The 18,707-nt window shown below is 34.6% G+C and overlaps 2 protein-coding genes across 6 annotated transcripts; both read left to right on the plus strand.

Annotated features, from left to right (window-relative positions):
• Positions 1–217: 217 nt before the first annotated feature.
• Positions 218–8,119, plus strand: LOC131630981 (protein NONRESPONDING TO OXYLIPINS 2, mitochondrial-like). 5 transcript variants are annotated; one of them, XR_009292569.1, is made up of 4 exons: positions 425–563; positions 5,873–5,933; positions 7,540–7,579; positions 7,882–8,119. XR_009292569.1 is itself a non-coding variant. In XM_058901742.1 (2 exons), exons 1-2 carry the CDS (start codon positions 302–304, stop codon positions 7,905–7,907), a joined length of 288 nt encoding a protein of 95 aa, XP_058757725.1. In that variant the 5' UTR covers positions 218–301; the 3' UTR covers positions 7,908–8,119. The 5 variants fall into 5 exon arrangements, 1 of the variants encoding a protein (XP_058757725.1); XR_009292571.1 differs by lacking the exon at positions 425–563 and adding an exon at positions 594–625; XR_009292570.1 differs by lacking the exon at positions 7,540–7,579.
• An 829-nt stretch (positions 8,120–8,948) lies between these two features.
• Positions 8,949–12,028, plus strand: LOC131630980 (WAT1-related protein At5g47470-like). Its single transcript, XM_058901740.1, has 7 exons — positions 8,949–9,345; positions 9,444–9,509; positions 10,401–10,517; positions 10,601–10,847; positions 10,975–11,136; positions 11,231–11,385; positions 11,584–12,028. The coding sequence occupies exons 1-7, from the start codon at positions 9,155–9,157 to the stop codon at positions 11,693–11,695; spliced, it is 1,050 nt and encodes a 349-aa protein (XP_058757723.1). The 5' UTR covers positions 8,949–9,154; the 3' UTR covers positions 11,696–12,028.
• Positions 12,029–18,707: the final 6,679 nt, after the last annotated feature.

The following is an 18,707-nucleotide window of genomic DNA, read 5'->3' on the forward strand; positions in this document are numbered from 1 at the left end:
AAATGCATACCCGACTTTTGACATATACTATCAATTTTTTAGTTATACAGGATATTTTATTTTTTTCTACCGAATTATTCTTGTGCATTTTTTTGTTAAAATTTTGTCAAAAATTAAAGGTATTATAGAAAATGGGAGGTGCAGGTTAAATTTAGAGTGTGTCTAGTAAAAATTCTCTTTTAGAGGCCCGTTCCAACAGAAGGCCCATTGTACCCCAAAGTTTGGTTAATCCCACGAAAAACTGAAAACCCTAAACCCTAATTCTCGCTGTTCCAATTCTTCCGATCCGATCTCATCATCAATGGCTTCAGCTTGCAGTAGAATTGCTCAAAGAGCGTCAATTTCATCCATCAAATCAGCTATCAAATCCAACATTCGCTCCTCATCTATCCCCAAACCAACATCCACCACTTCTTCTCCGCTTCGCCGATCCTTTTCATCCAGAATTGCACCGGAACTCGGATGCGTGCAGTCGATGTTGCCGCTTCACAGTGCGGTTGCGGTGTCTAGAATGATGTCACGCCTCAGCATAACTTCGAGGAACTGTCAGTCGCTTTCTCAGGGTACACTCTGCTGCACCTCTCCCGGCCTCTAATACTTTGTTTTTCAAAATTATTCATACTCTGTGAGTAGCTTCCTTGCTTCTTACATTTAACATTCCATGAAGTTTTCATTGATTTTTCCGCATTTCAATAAGCTTTTCAACTTAACAAAAAAGAGTTATTGTTTGTTTAATTTATGTTGGGTTTAGGATTAAAGCTAAAGAATAGGTCTAAATAAGCTATATTTTAGGAGTTGATTTATTCAAGTCTGTTATAATTTACTTTCCTTATTTTTCTCTATTCTAGTTACATTCAAATTGTAAGGCTTTATAAAAGCCACTGCAGTATGTTGAATAAAGTATCGAGTATTTTCATCTTCCAATTTCTGTTCTATTTCCTTTATCTGGTATCAGAGCTCGAAAGGGCCTGATAAGAGTGATATAGAAAGTGAGTGTTTGAGAGGAAAAACACTGAGAGGAAATAAGAAAGTCTGCAATAGTGTTTGAGAGGAAAAACACAGAAGAAAAGAAAAATGGCAGCAGAGAGTTTCTCAACACCATGTGTTCCGAAATTCGATGGTGACTACGATCACTGGAGCTTACTTATGGAGAATCTCCTCCGTTCCAAGGAGTACTGGAGCGTCATCGAAACTGGCCTCGAAGGGACCGAAGCCAGAAGCGCCAAAGCACTCGACGAAGCAAAACTCAAAGATCTTAAAGCAAAAAACTATCTTTTTCAGTCCATAGACAAGAGCATCTTGAAAACTATCACCCAGAAGGAGACAGCCAAACAGTTGTGGGATTCAATGAAAGTTAAGTATCAAGGAACTGCTAGAGTGAAGCGCGCACAGCTGCAACGGCTTCGCAGAACATTCGAAACCCTTGAAATGAAATTGGGAGAAGGTGTATCTGAGTACTTCACAAGAGTCATGTCTACTGCCAATGACATGAGGAATTGTGGAGAAGACATGAACGATGTCAAAATTGTTGAAAAAATACTTCGAAGTCTCACGGACAACTTCAACTTTGTGGTATGCTCCATCGAAGAGTCCAAGGACATTGATGATCTCACAGTAGATGAATTGCAAGCATCCTTGCTTGTACATGAACAAAAGGTGATTGAGAAAAGGAGTGAAGAGCAAGTTCTACAGGTGGAGAACGAGCAAAGGAATGTACAAGGAAGAGGTAGAAGCATATATCAGAGAGGAAACAGCAACTTCAGAGGCGGAAACTTCAGAGGCGGAAACTTCAGAGGCGGCAACTTCAGAGGTCGGGGAAGAGGTAGATCTTTCGTTAACAGGTCAGCCATCAATTGCTTTCGATGTGGAAAGCAAGGGCATTATCAATTTGAATGTTCAAGTCTGGAAAAAGGAGTCAACTATACCGAGTTCGACGAGGAAGAAGAACTTCTCCTAATGGCGCACACAGAAGTTAGTAAGGCTGAAGGAAAAGGTATTTGGTTTCTCGACTCCGGGTGCTCAAACCATATGACAGGAGACAAAAGTTGGTTTATTGAGTTCGACGAAAGCTTCAAGCATTCTGTCAGATTGGGTAACAGCTCAAGGATGGCGGTTCAAGGAAAAGGCAGTGTCAGGTTTGAAGTACAAGGAATCACACAAACGGTGTCTGACGTGTACTATGTCCCGAATCTCAGTAACAATTTATTGAGCATAGGACAGCTACAGGAGAAACGTCTGGTGATTATAATTAAAGAGGGTACTTGCAGAATCTATCATCATCAAAGAGGTTTGATAGTAGACACTCCAATGACTATGAATCGTATGTTTGTGGTCTATGCAAAGATGAAACCATTGCCCGGTAGTTGTTTGAAGATGGAGGAAGAAGACTTGGAGAATCTCTGGCACAAGAGATATGGACATTTAAATAACAAGTCCATCCAAATAATGCAGCAAAAACAAATGGTAAAAGGGTTACCAAAGTTGAAAGAAGCGGCCAAAGTTTGCAAGGTATGCAACGTGGGAAAACAGCAGCGGGGAAAATTTCCAAAGAAGAGTGGCTGGAGGGCATCGGAGAAATTGGAGTTAATTCATGGAGATCTTTGTGGACCGATCAGTCCCACCTCTCACAGTGGTAAAAGGTATTTGTTAGTGTTTGTAGATGATTTCTCTCGAAAAACTTGGATCTATTTTCTTGCTGATAAAGCAGAATCTTTTGAGGCATTTAAAACCTTCAAAAGTTTTGTTGAAAAGGAAGCAAAGACATCCATATGCGGACTAAGAACTGACAGGGGAGGAGAATTTACATCAAATAAATTCAACCAGTTTTGTAAAGATTATGGCATAAGGCGACAATTGACAGCGGCATACACTCCACAACAAAACGGAGTGGCAGAAAGAAGGAATCGAACCATCATGAACATGGTGCGTTGTTTGTTGTCAGAGAAGGAGATGCCGAGATCACTATGGCCAGATGCTGCGAGATGGACAGCTCACGTCTTGAATCGAAGCTTTACAAAGGCAGTAAAAGACATGGTACCTGAAGAAAGGTGGACAGGAATAAAACCAAAGGTTGACTACTTCAGAGTATTCGGCTCCATTGCACATGTACATGTCCCTGAACAGAAAAGAGTTAAACTCGACGACCGAAGTCACAAGTGCATATTGCTTGGAGTCAGCGATGAATCTAAAGCTTATCGGTTGTATGATCCGATAACAAAAAGAATAATTATAAGTAGGGATGTCATATTCGAAGAAGGTAGTAAATGGGATTGGAACTTGAGCGCAACAGAGGTAAAACAGAATGTTCTTGCATGGGGAGATGACAAATCTGTAACAGAAGAATCTGAAGCAGAATATACTGATGGGGATGCTGAAGAAATTGAATACGACAGTACAAAGGAGTTTCCCGAAACTGGAGAGTTAACACCTAAAGAACGAACAAGACGAGAGAGAAGAAAGCCTAGTTGGATGAGTAACTATGAAAGCGGTGAAGGCCTATCTGAAGAAGAAGTACTAGAACAAAACTTAGCCTTATATATCTCTCATGATGATCCAGTAAGCTTTGATGAAGCTGTGAAGGAAGAAAAATGGCAGGAGGCCATGAAGCTTGAAATTCAAGCTATAGAGAGAAATCAAACATGGGAGCTTGTGTCACTACCACATCAAGCAAAGAAAATTGGTGTTAAGTGGGTATACAAAACAAAATTGAATGAAGAAGGCAAGGTGGATAAGTGCAAGGCTAGACTCGTCGCGAAAGGGTATTCGCAAACAGCGGGAGTAGACTACAATGAAGTGTATGCGCCAGTGGCTCGTTGGGATACCATTAGAATTCTCTTGGCAGTAGCAGCTCAACGCGGGTGGTGTGTCTACCAACTTGACGTTAAAAGTGCTTTTCTGTACGGCGAACTAAAGGAGGAGGTATACATCGATCAACCAGAAGGGTTTATCAAAAGGGGCGAGGAAGACAAGGTGTATCGGCTGAAGAAGGCGCTCTATGGCTTAAAGCAAGCCCCAAGAGCTTGGTTTAGCAGAATTGATAGTTACTTTAAGAAGGAAGGATTTGAGAAAAGCAACTATGATCACACCTTGTTCTTGAAGAAAAATAGAAACAAACTATTGGTGGTAAGTCTTTACGTTGACGATTTAATATATACAGGAAATGATGAGCATATGTGCATAGAGTTCAAGTTGTCAATGCAGAAGGAGTTTGAGATGACAGACTTGGGCAAAATGAAGTTTTTTCTTGGAGTTGAAATCTATCAGAGTAAAGACGGAATTCATTTGTGCCAAAAGAAGTATGCTAAGGAAGTCTTGCAAAGGTTCCATATGTGGAGTTGTAATGCTGTCAAGAATCCAATAGTTCCTGGTACTGTTTTGTCAAAGGAAGGCAGCAAAGGCGTTGATGCAATGCTGTACAAACAACTAGTAGGGTGCTTAATGTATCTAACGGTAACGCGTCCGGATTTGATGTTTGTGGTCTGCTTAATCTCTCGTTATATGGCTGAACCTAAAGAAGAACACATGATGATTGCTAAAAGGGTACTGAGGTACTTGAAAGGAACATTGGAGCTGGGAATCTTCTACAAGAGAAGCACGGATGCGAATCTGTTGGGATACACAGACAGCGACTATGCACGAGATGTGGACGATAGAAAAAGTACGTCGGGCTACGTCTTTCTACTAAGTGGAGCAGCAATTTGTTGGAGTTCAAGAAAACAAGGGATTGTAACTCTCTCATCTACCGAGGCTGAGTATGTAGCTGCCACTGCCTGCGCGTGTCATTGCGTCTGGTTGAAGGGAATTTTGAAAGAGTTAAGTGTCAAAGACTCTAACTGCATTCACATAATGTGTGATAACAGTTCAGCAATTAAGCTATCCAAGAATCCCGTTATGCATCGAAGGACAAAACACATTGATGTTAGATATCATTATCTACGCAATTTATCAAGTGAAGGAACCGTGAAGTTAGCATTTTGTGGAACTAATGATCAAGTGGCAGACATAATGACTAAACCTATTAAGTTGGATCAGTTTGTTAAACTTAGAGGCTTGCTTGGTGTTCAAAGACCTGATGAGTAAACTGATGCTGATTAAGCATGTATCAGTTTAAGGGGAGGAATTTGTTGGGTTTAGGATTAAAGCTAAAGAATAGGTCTAAATAAGCTATATTTTAGGAGTTGATTTATTCAAGTCTGTTATAATTTACTTTCCTTATTTTTCTCTATTCTAGTTACATTCAAATTGTAAGGCTTTATAAAAGCCACTGCAGTATGTTGAATAAAGTATCGAGTATTTTCATCTTCCAATTTCTGTTCTATTTCCTTTAATTTAGTGGTAATTACACTGGTATATTACACCTTGTTAAGATTGTGTGACGTTTGTCCTATTGATGATGTGCAGTGTTATCAGTAGTTACATAAAGTAATTGTAGCTAATTTACGAAAATTAAAAGTATAAGAATTTAGACCAAACACTTAAATAAACTCGGTTTCGGTATCATTTAGTGATTATTATAGCATAAACACTTATCATAGAAGTTTAATGTATAAGCTATTGGACTTAATGTATTAGCGATTACATGAAGACTTTGATAATCCAATGGAAGCTCTGTTGATTGAGACAGAGCATAGTCTCAATCATTGGCACTACCCGATAGTATTTCAAAATGTGTATAAGATTGTTTTTGAATCTAACTGTGGTCTTGTAGCCTCCTTGAGTTTTTAGAATGAGGGTGTTGTTTGGGGCATAGGTAGGTTGGTTTTGTGGGAAAAGAATAAAACTATTTGGAGGTCATTAGTAGAAAAGTCAGAGACTAAAAGTTCTCTAACAGGGAATTTAGATGTCATCTAACTGTAAAATTTGGTTCCTGCAGGCACATAGTTAATTGGGAGTATGCGGGACCAGCCATTTAAGGCCTACTGCTTCATTACCAAGTACGAAACTATTAGTGTTCTTTAAAGTTTTAATATTTAATTTAGTAATTTCTTCGGCAATATTAGAATGGAGCTTCCATTTCTGTTATCTTAAGAAGAAATTCTTTTGGTGGCTTCACCAGTTGGACATTGGAATAGATTTTTCCATAGGACAGGGGGTTCTCTTTCTTTGCTTAGGAAATATAAAGAGGGGGTAAAATAGTAAGGGAAATGAAATTGTTGAAGTTTATATACGTTAATCCTATTGTTATTAGATGGTGGCCGTTGCCGCATGGAGTTGAAGTTTTTGCATGCTGCCCCGTGTGGCCATGGTGGAAATAGCTCTGAAAACATGTTAAAAGAAAAAATGGGGTAGCAGATCCAACTCAATAGAAAAAGTGGGGTAGCAGATCCAACTTGCTTACTCACTCATACATCTTTTTCTATATCTTACCTTGTGCTTTTGGCTTCCCTTCCCCCTCTCACTAGTGGTGCATCTTTGATAGATGACCCATATTCTCTATGGTATATCCTATCTCTCTCCGGAAGCTACCTTTTCTCTTTCTTTCTCTGTCCTTTTTATGTTCTGTAATTCCTTATTGCTCGAGTCTCAATTCCTCTCTTTTCTTCATATCTCTTTATTCTATCTGTCTATCCCTCTCAATATTTTTTTCTTCTCGCTATTGCTCTGTTTTGTAAATAGTGACTTTCTAAGTCTTTGTTTTGTGAGCAGAATATCCTCTATGTGCTCTCTCTGCAGTCTTTATTCTGTGATTCTGTCCTCTGTTTGTTGGTTACATATTTTTTCCTTAAACTCCGCAGTTTTAGTGTTCTTTTTTGCGTGTGTATTATACTTATATTTGTAGTATTTATATAATGATTCCATCTTATGATCCAATGCCTTCCATGGTATTGTTATAGCTGATTTTTGGCTTCCCATCATGAAACCAATCTGCCATTAATGTCTAGATTCATTGGGAATTATTTTTTACCCTATACTCCCTTCTTTTGATATTTCTCAAAGAAGAGTCCAAGTATTTTGCTTCCTGTCACTATGTTTGTTCATTGGTTCTACGTTATTTGTACACATTTTGTTCTGCATAATTAGTCTGGCATGATGAGCTGGAGATTCACAAACATCTTTAAAATAGCCATATTATTTAAGGCTTTTGCCAGTGAGTTTGCTGGTTACATCTTTTTTCTTAAACACTACCTAACATAAACAAATGGACGATGATGTAAAATAGTTGAGCTTATAAATACTCATTTTTGTTTGGTGTGGGATTAATGTTTTTTTATTTGATATAATGTATATCATGGTTAAACTTGAGAAATAATAAAATAGTCCGAACTTGAATGTATGGTATATAATACTTGAATGTATGGTATATAATATTTGCCAAAGGTTTCCTTGTGGGATATATCATGAAAAACAAAGGAAAGCTTTGCAGTGATACGTAGGGAAGCTGAAACTAGGAGTATTGATTTAGAATTTGAATGGATCTGTTACGAGTTACAACAGCCTACTGGACTATTCAAACTCAATTTATTTCTAAGTTATAATATGTTAAATGATTCTTTATCCTAAGTAAGTATAACATGATAACGTAACTGTTACTTTCGCCAGATGCAATTGATGGAACGTGAGACATGCTTGCTGGTTTAAGGTGGGATATTTTGTTTTCACCCTCTGAAGAACTCTTTGAGAAATCCCAACAGCTGTTTCATAGTTCGTGTTCAAACATGTGTTTAACAATATGTTTTTCTTAAGCAAATTGTATGATTGGCATATTAATGTAGCTTATAGTTATTAGTTTACACATAAACCACCATAGTTTTTCCTTATATGATGGCATCATTGTAACTGACTTGAATATAATTTTTTCGTTCAGTAGTCTATGGCTATTTGCGTTATTTAGGGTTTCTACAGAAGCATGTTACTAATTGAGCCTTTGTTTATTTGTTATAGAGCTTGGTCTATCGGTTCCAAGGTGACTTACTAGAAGAAAAGATTGAAGAAAGTTTTTTAGGTTTGTAAGGATGGATTTGTAATCGTTTTGTTACATTGATGCCCAGAAAGTGGGTATACTTGCTGTAATTCTTTCAGGCTTAGAAAATGGTTTGTTCTGTTGAATAAAAAAATAGAAGCCTTAATTGATATATTTATTCATACATTCACACATAAATAGTATGATACCGTTTGCAAATCTACATTTACAATTACAACTATTATACTCCCTACAAACGGGTTTGCCTATTAAACTGATTTCTCCGGTTTTTGGAAGTTCATCTAGAAATCATATCACCCGAAAGGAAAATTGAGTTGAAAAAATTGGTTTTTTTTTAAAGAAAGTAAAAAATTGGTTTTGAGAGAAACCGGTTTTTTAAAAAAATTGGTTTTTATGAGAAATCAGTTTTTCAAAAGAACTAGTTTTTATGAGAAACTGATTTAGAACTGATCTATATGTAAATTGATTTTAAAAAAATTAACCTATTTTAAAGAAATAATTTTAAGATCCAAATCATATTTGAATTTGGTTTATTCTTAACTATTCCCACCACCTACTACCTATAACACAAGCAATGCCATATTGCAATGCCATATTAAGTTAGACTACCTCTCAACTCAACTAGTATATCAGTATTAATGCACCTTAAATTGCGTGCACATATACAATTTATTTAATTTCAATTTCATGAATAAATTGCGTGCACATATGCTTGATCTCAATTCCATAATTACAACAAAACAGAAAATAATTAAATTAAATTAATCACAAAAGTGAAAAAGAAAAAGAAAATAGGATAGATAATCTTTCTCTCTATTTTCAAGGAATAATATCTAGATTTAGATATTGTAAAGACAAAATTTATGGCTAACTAATTCCCACTATTTATAGACATGTTCTAAGAATTAAACAATTTGGATAAAAAAAACATGGTTAGGTAAGGAATTGTAGCATGTATCTGAGATTCTGAATAGAGACAAAACAAAAAAAACAAAAAATAGTTTTTCCTTAAAGCGGTTGGAAAGACAAAGACTGGTTGATAGAAACATGAATGACAGTTCACTTCTTCTAACTTTGTTTTCATACACGTCTCATCTTCAATAGCGGTTATCATCATTTCCAATATCATGATGCTTCACGCATCCATATAATAACTATTAATATAACATTTTTCTTGTTTTTCAAAATCATGAATTATGATGAGAGGATTATAGAGAGAATTGAAATTTGAGGATGGTGAATTCAGGGATAATTGAAGATGTGATTATAATTGGAGGGTTAATTGGTGTACAATTTGTTTATGCTGGAAATGCTATGCTCATGAGTTATCTTATGTCCTTGGGTCTTCAATCTTTTACCATTGTCATTTTCACTGCCTTTGCTACATTCATTCTTCTCCTTCCCTTTGTTCTTTATTTTGAAAGGTATTATTTTTTTATTTTTTATTTTGTTGAGATGACTAATGGGAAAGTTTTGAATTTTGATGATGATTTTTATTTGGGCATGTTTGTTTCTATTGCAGGAGTAAATGGCCTAAGAGAATTAGTTTCAAGTTGTTTTTAAAGTTTCTTCTTCTTGCTCTTGGAGGGTAAGAAAATTTTACTACTATTATGTGTTTTTAGTTTAATGTTCTTAGTCTTTGAATTTTGTTTTCACTTTTGATCTTTTTGATTAATTCATTTTGTTAGAAAAGTGGGGGTTTGGAAAAAAGATTTTGAATTTGTAGGATCTTATCTTAGAGTTGCATACCTAATGCAAATGTTGAAGAAGATCACAAGAGACTAATTTTAGTTTTTTTATTTGGGGGCGGATTCATTATCATGGATTTTAGGGAAAACTTTGATCCTTAGAATATCTCACAAATGTTGAAGAACACAAGAGATTAATTTTAGATTTTTTTTTGGCGGATTCATTATCATGGATTTTAGAGAAATCTTTCATCCCTAGAATTTCTCACAAATGTTGTAGAGCTCAAAAGACTAATTTTAGATTTTTTTTTGGTGGCAGAATTATTACCATATTTGTGCTAATCTTAGAGAGGCAAAACAAGTTCTGCCCACCAAACATGTTTGATTTGTCTGGATTTTTTTGTAAGACGGGTCAAAGTTTTAGATTCACACCTTTAATATGTCCGTCCCGCCCTATTTATTTGCGGGTGTAGACATTAATAAGGTTTTTACAAGTTTTAGCATTTATGGGTGTAAGACTCGCATGCCCGCCTTTATTTTATTGCAGGGCGGTCAAAGATTTTAGATTCGCACCCTCAACTATGTCATCCTCATTTTGTTTTTTTGCGACATTCATATCTGTTAGCCACCCTAATCGTACCATATTCCTAAGAAGAGGCTTATTTAAATGAAAGGATGGTATTAATTGAAAGAATTTTAGAGTAAAAAAAATCACATGACATTTATGTATGTAGAAGAACACTAGAATCCATGTTGTTAATTTGATCATTGGTATTGATGATCTTATGCAGTGTAACTTTGTTCCAATCTTTATTCCTTAAAGGAATCAATCTAACCTCAGCCGCAATGGGAACAGCCATGCCAAACCTTGCCCCAGGGTTTATCTTCATCATCGCATGGATTTTTCGGTAACACTATTTTCGCAAGACTAATTTCTAACCAATGTAACTAATTTGCAACTAAATTTTACATCTATAATAATACAATGCAGGTTGGAAAAAGTAGACTTAAACTGCACATTTAGTAGAGTAAAAATAATTGGCACATTGCTCTGTGTCTTAGGAGCATTCACAATGAGCTTAATGCAAAGTATCTCAACTCCTATACCAATGGAAAAGTTAAAACTTCAATTAACTCTTCCATCACCACCAATTGTAATGTTTGACAGAGACAAGATCATTGGTTGCCTGTATCTCTTGGTTTCAATCCTCCTTCTCTCAAGCACAGTTGTCTTACAGGTAAAGTTTTTTAGTCTTCAGTCAGTTCAGTCTTCAAATGCAGTCTGACGCAGACTGCATTTAAAGACCGACTGAACAGACTATTTGTTCAAAATGTGTTGTTTATAAAAATTTGTGTTTGTTGCAGGCATTTACGTTAGGAGAATTTCCCGCGCCAATGTCATTGTGTGCAATAACATCATTTTTGGGGGGTGTGATTACGACAGCAGCTCAATTAATTGAATATCATGAAATCAAAACCGGGTATCCATTAGTTAGTGTTGGTGACATGATTGGTTATTCTGTTCTGGTAATTTTCAACTAGTGTTAAATTTTATAATATTGTGAATTACTAGTACATTGGTTGTTTGATATTAAATGATGGCTGAATTGAAAATTCACAGTCAGGTGCAGTAACTGGAATATGCTTAAGCATCAGTGCTTGGGCACTTGAGAAGAGAGGGCCAGTTTTGGTATCCATGTTCAGTCCTGTTGGCACTGTTTGCTCTGTCATTTTCTCTATTGTTACTTTAGGAGATAGTACCGTTAATATTGGAAGGTACTTTCATATCATTCCAAACTATTTTTTTACTTTGACACGGACACACCGACATATATGTAATAATTTGAAAAATAAATAAATTTAATATAATCACATCACGTGTCGATTTTGCGTTGGTGTCAAACACTGACACATCATTGCTCAGAGATCTCGATGCTACACAGTTAACTTAAAAATGCTTGATTTGCATTGCAGCATAGCAGGGATGTTCCTCATGTTCACTGGACTCTACTTTGTGCTTTGGGCCAAAGGGAAAGAGGATTGTATAGAGATTGAGTTTGATGCAGAGAAGCCTCTCTTAAGTTGATTTCTTTTTTCAAAATTAATGTCAAAACAATATTGTGTAAATTATGTGTATGTTTTGACAAGTTAGTGTGTAATTGTTAACTATAGGTTTTGAGATAGAGTAATGTATTATATAGGAGAGGTATTTTTTTAGGCAAGGAGATTAATTAGTTATGAACTGTAGGTTTTGGGATAGAGTGATGTATTATATCCTCATAATTAAGAGGGCATGATGAAAACAAAACAAGTGGATCATTTGAGGGTGAGAAGAAGGAATAGTTGAGATAGAAAATTGAACTCAAGAAAAAATAATTATGAAGAAAAAATGTATAATATTTTAATCTTATTCTTCTTATATACTATCTTTCTGAAGAACAATATTGATAACTTTTCCGGTGCGGGTCGGGAGAGGTCGCAGTGTATAAATGTTTTTCTGTTAAATTGTGGATCCTTTTCCATTCATCTGAAGTGCCCTTTTATAGTTTCTTCAAGGATCAAGGAACATTATGGAGACCATCAAGTGTCTTAATGGCCCATCAAAGGTACTCCCTTGTATGGGAATGAGTATCAATGCCATTGAAGACCATGAAGTGCCTTGATGGCTTATCAAAGATATGGTCCCTTGTTTAGGAATGAGTGTCAATGTGCCTTGATGGCTTATCAAAGACATGGCCCCTTGTTTAGGAATGAGTATCAATGTCATTGAAGACCTTGTTGTTGTCCTTGCTAACTACCTGACTTTTAAGTCTCCGGTTCCCATCCGGGGTGAGACCTCGGACGGGTCGAGGTATCATGTTTTAGGAAAATCTCGGGTCAGTATCTGGAAAATGATGTTCGGAGGATCCTGGTTTGTCCTAGATCTCGGTAGGCAGGTCCCTTCCCGACTTCTGAAATTCGGGATGTACTTAGTCCCCAAAGTGTGAAGCCCTTTAGGGGCGATGCGCTTAAGTTCTTGTTACTTTTTTCTCGGAAGGTTGAGATGGTTCCAATTCCGAGCAGGAGAAGGTCTTATTCCAGTTTCTTGAATTCGGGATGTACATAGTCTCCCAAGCATGAGGCCCTTTAGGGGCGATGCGCTTAAGTGCTTGTTACTCTTCTTCTTGGAAGGGTTAGGGCAAGAGGAAGGAGAAGAAGAGCTTAGAAATCAAAGGTTCTTTTATCTTTGCTAGAAAACCACATAAGGAGAAGATGTGCTTCTCTAATGGGTGCTAAAGCATGCGGGGTAGATTGCGGAATCCTTAGGTTTTGTTTGTGAGTTTGGAGGGGAGGAGAGGGGAAGACTTACGAAAATGAAATTTTCAAAAAATATAGAAAAATATTTGATATTTTTTGAAAAAATGATTTTGTTTAGAATGATAAAAGAGTCATTATCATTACTATATTTTTAATTTTCATAATACTATAACAACCTAAAAGATATTTGGGAAATTTATGTAAGCCCTCAAAAACTCTTCTTCAATACAATTTTTGAGTTCCCACAATTTATGGTGTTTTTGGTGTTATGAATAAAATCAATTTCGTGTGTCTTGTATGTGTGTAATTTTCTATTTTGATGGTTGAACCCATATTCACCATTGTTGCAATTTCGAAGGTTTTAGGCACAACCTTAAATTAGTGATTTGATGATCTAATGGTGTTAAAATTGTGAATTAACTCGAGATAATTAGAGTATTGCATAGATTGTAATTTTTTAAACATCTGGATTTTTACGGAATCGAAATTGAAGGTTTGGAAGGCCTACAACAATTAAAATCACGGAATATTATGGAAACCATCAAATATCTTGATGACTCATCAAAGGTAAACTCATTTGTTTGAGAATGAGTATCAATGCCATTTAAGACCATCAAGTTCCTTGATGGCTCATCAAAGACATGTTCCTTTGTCTGTGAATGAGTATCAATGCCATTCAAGACCTTGTCGTTGTCTTTGCTGATTATCCGACCTTTAAGTCTCCGGTTTCCATCCGAGGTGAGACCTCAGACAAGTTGAGGTATGGTGTTTTAGGAAAACCTCGGGTCAGTGTCTGGAAAGTGATATTTGGAGGATCCCAGTTTGTACTAGATCTTGGTAGGCAGGTCCTTTCCCGACTTCTAAAATCTAAAATGTACATAGTCCCCCAAGTGTGAGGCCCCTTACTCTTCTTCTCGACTTGAAAATTATATTTTGATAGGTTTTCCGTCCAATCTTCTCATTTCTCTAATTGACTGGAGAACCTTATCCTCTACCTGAGCCAATAGTATTTGAGAGTCATTGACCGAATTCTTGAAGCATAGTGTTCTTGGTGCCTTTCTGAAAGATTTTGTTGTTATTGACTATTGTTTTTGGTGTCGAAATCTAGCTTGGTCACTTTCTGATGTGGTAGTGTTGGTTTGTTTATTTGATCTAGTGGGTTGTATGTTTGTTTTGTTGGTTTTGTCAGTTTGATTTAGCTGTCTTAGTTATTATAGTTAGTTATAGATAGTTATTAATTAGTTAATTTTTTACAAGTTACTTAAAATTTGTTAGTTGATCGTCATTACCAAAAGTGTATTATGTATTTATTGTACTGATCATCTTTTCATTGAATTAATACAAAACAATTCAATTATCTCTTTTATTTTTTTAGTTTAACCATGTTTTTCAACAGTTTTCCACAATGTTTTAAAAATCAGACCGATTATCAAATCGGTGAGGGTAATGAGTCACTGATTTATTTGTCGAACCACTAGGTAACTAGTTAAATCACATGACTAGACCTGTTTAAATCAGATAGCTCGGTTGAATAAACCAGTCTCTATAACAAAACTATATAGTTATTAAACAGATTGAAACAGACGATCCAGTCTCTAAAAAATCATAATTTCAAAAATTCATTCTTTAAATAAAAATTCTATATACAGTCATCACACATAACAAAATAGTACAAAATACAAATCCAAATAAATTTTGAACAAAGTCTAATTGCAATATAAATTGAATACCAAAATAACTCTAGTGTCTAATAAATTAAATTCTAATGAGTAAAAATTATTTCAAATAAGTTTTAAACAAAATCTAATTATATTTTATTTTTAAAAAAAAAATCATCAAAATGTTGTTTTATCGGAAAAAAAGCAAGCATTTAAACCTCTAATTTTCTAAAATCGCTAATTCGTTGGTTTTTATCAGTTTTGATCGATTTTGACTGATTCAATAGCTTATCTGATCCAACAATCAGATCAGATCGATGATCCCACCAGTTTCTAGTTCAACCGACTAAATATGATTTGATTTTTAAAATACCGATTTTTCTTTATTTTTTTTTTTTTTTTAGTTTATAAAAATATATATACTTAAGTCACTGTTGGAAAGCTCATAAACAGTTCCTAAGTCTAATCTCAAGAATCAAATAGATGAAATGACAATGCTTTATGACCCTATTTAGTGAATGTTGAATTGACTTATTAACCATAAATAATGTAAATTAATATGGCAACCATAATTTAGCAGCATTGGCTTTGAAGTGCTGCCTAACATTCAAATACCTACCCTCCTTGTCATTAATTACTTCAAACCCACCAATTAATCACCAACAATTCGTTCACCGGTCTTAGAAATATCATGTATATTTTGGTACAATTGTTGAATTTTATCACATGTACCACTTCATGCAAATTGACTCAACATTTATTATAATTAGATATCTCAATGCAATTGTAAAGATTAATTCTTCAAATAAATGGACTATAATAAATGAAAAAACTCGGACTCAGAAAATTTAACACTATTATGTTCAGGGTTAGATCAAACACCGAACCTCTAATTAAGTTAGAAGAAATATTTACGATTTCACTGAGTGCTCTTGGTTAACATTTATAGTATACTTATTTTTTTAATTATATTTACCGATATTTTTCAAGCAACAAGTTTAACCTATTAATTAATTAATTAATTTTAATTTAAATTCAAGTAACAAGTTTAAGTGGAGGTCCAACTATCATTTTCCAGTCACGATCTTGGAAGACTGGTGAAAATTGTGGAATGCTAAAGTCACAATGATTTTCAATTGCTTGCTTCTTCCTTTTGTAATGGGAGACTATTAGTTTTCTAGTCAAAAGTTTGTTTTTCTAAAGATTTAACATTTTGTTATTGTTGTTGCATTTTGGGCTGTGTTTTGTAGGTAGAATCCTTTTATATAGGTTGGTTGCAGTTCCACCAGACAAGGAGAGCAAAAGGGATCGACCTGTCTTGTATTGTAGGCCATTTTATATTATCTTGACACATGATTCTTAAATATATCAATGCTTAAAAAAGTAGAAACACCAAATAAAATTAGAGGAAATATTGCCCCCAATTGAAGTGTCTTTAAATTTAGTTAGAGATATTATAGACAAAACATTAAGTATATCTTGAGATTATGTAATAAAATTTCATAAAGAGGATCTTTAATTTTCATATGTTATCTTATTGTCTCATACTATAAATTTTCTCTTTACTAGACATGATATGAAATATTTTCTTTAGAAATGGGTAAGAGGGTATACTTTGAACTTATGAAGTATTATATAGAACATTTACAAGTTCAACATTATATGATGATATGAGTTTGACCATTTCAAAAAAGTTACCCATATTATTTGATCTTATTATTTTGCTTGGCATTGATAATTCTTTGTATTTAAAATCATTTTCTAGTAAATACGCCGGCTCCAAGATGTCCACTTGAAATTTTTACTAATTAAGTAACAAAATAAACAATAAACAATAAACAACATCATTAATCGAGAGTACTCTAGTCATGAAGGAAACATTTTGAACCAATATACTTGAATTTATCTTTGATGCTTATCTCCATTGAAGGGATACTTTTTAACTCGGCAATGATAATGATCCCAATTAGGTACACTTTGATTCACTAGATATTTTCAAATTAATTTAGATACACTTTGTTGGATCACATTCTCAACAACTGATATCAAATTAATCCATAGTGACTTTTTGAAGGTTTCTCATATGGTTTATTATATTAAATATCTTATGTTTAACCATTTTACCACTCCTCATAAAACTATCAAATGAATTAATAATATTAAACAACTTTAACTTAATACAAAAATCACAAATTAAGTGCCAATTTCCTAATTTTTTTAATGTAAAAAATATGAATTTTGTTGTGAAATTGAAATGATTCCAATGTCAAACAAATCAAGAATAATGATGTTGGAGACAAAAAACAATGTCAGATAAAATAAATGACCTTAAGAAAAAAAGTAATTTTCCAAACAATGTAAGTAAATCCCAAGAAGGAGAAGAAAGTAAAATATGAGTACACATCAAACCGATCTACTATGAGAAAGAGTGAGAAGTTCTCTGATCTCCTATAATTCAAGAGTTTATTATAAGAGATTACAATATGAGTTACAAGAAAATAACTCTCCAAGTTCATAAAAATATCCCTTATTTTTTACCAAATTATTTTCCAATCTTTCCTCCACTCAATATAATCATACTCTAAGTTTCTTGGTTTTATGATTGGCATTAATTTTGCTAAAACATGGTTCACAACTAGATATTGTGACAGATGTCTTGACATATTGGTAAGACATCTCAGAAGATAGCTGTTCTGACAGATGTTGTAACATGTTATACCAGAACATCACTATAGTTCAGGTTTTTAAATCTTGGAAGATTTGTTTAAAATATGAGATCTGAATGATTTTAGGTCTCATATGGTCGCAACCAAGGAAAGATATTTTAGGAACATTACACATTTTATTTGGTTTCATAAAAAGGATCCTGGAGACTTTTTAGGAAACTTTGTAGATTTGTTCCTATTTTTGTGGAGAAGACTTTATAGAATATTTACAACTAGAAGATTGAATTTACGTGAAGAGTCAAAGCCTATTCTGCAAAACCCTATTTATAAGGACTTTCAAGACCTAAAAACACTTAGAGAAGCCGTGTGCATGAGATAAAGGTTTAGGATTTTAGTGTGTTCTTTGTTCATTGTGATCCACTCAATTATCTCTTTGATAATCAGAGTTGGACTGATTTTTATTGTTCATTGTCAATCACTCATGAGGTGTTAAGCAAGAGTCGATTGTGTGTCAAGTTTTCTATTGTTTATCAGTCAAAAGCTTTTAAGAAGAACTAATTTTGTCTTGGAAGAATGTGTTTTATCTTTCGGTTATTACTGAAAGTTTATTAATGGTTTGTGATTGGTAGGAAGTGAGAGGGGGTTCTTATATCTAGGAGTGTCCTAGGTAGAAATTGCATTGATATTGATTAGGTGGGAAACTTGTAAACAAGTGTTGTTTAGGGTTTCAAAATAATACTTTTATAGTGGATTTCATTCATGCCTTGGTAGCCCCCAGATGTAGATAATGTTGCACCAAACTGGGTAAACAATCATTGGTGTTATTTTTCTTTCAATAATCTATCTCATCTGCATAATTGTTCTTATTACTATTACTAATTTGATCCCAGTGTCGTATCACCTGGTTCGACATCTGGTATCTGTATGCTAGAATTTCAATTGGCATCAGAACAAACACCCTGTTTTATTTTGGGTGAGCTCCAGGGAAGATATTTTCTGGTACCATGGATAAAGAAATAGGTTTCAACAACAGACCATCACTCTTAGATGGCACCAATTATGACTATTGGAAGACACATATGGTAGCATTCCTAAAATCTATGGATAGATAAACTTGGAAAGCTGTCTTAAAAGGTTGGAACCATCCTGTTGTAAAGGACAAAGATGAGAATGAAACTTTAAAACCAGAAGACGACTAGTCTAAAGAAGAAGATGATCTTGCACTTGGAAACTCCAAAGCTTTGAATTCATTATTCAATGGTGTTGACAAATATATGTTCATGTTGATAAATACCTATACTATGGATAAATATGCATGGGAAATTCTCAAAACTACTCATGAAGGGACTTCAAAAGTTAAAATGTCAGGACTTCATCTTCTCACTACTCAATTTGAGAATCTCAGGATGAAGGATGATGAATTCATTCATGACTTCCACATGAGCATTCTTGATATAGCCAACTCTACCAATGTCTT

This window comes from Vicia villosa, unplaced genomic scaffold (assembly GCF_029867415.1).
Source record: "Vicia villosa cultivar HV-30 ecotype Madison, WI unplaced genomic scaffold, Vvil1.0 ctg.000756F_1_1, whole genome shotgun sequence".
Taxonomy (NCBI): Eukaryota; Viridiplantae; Streptophyta; class Magnoliopsida; order Fabales; family Fabaceae; genus Vicia; species Vicia villosa.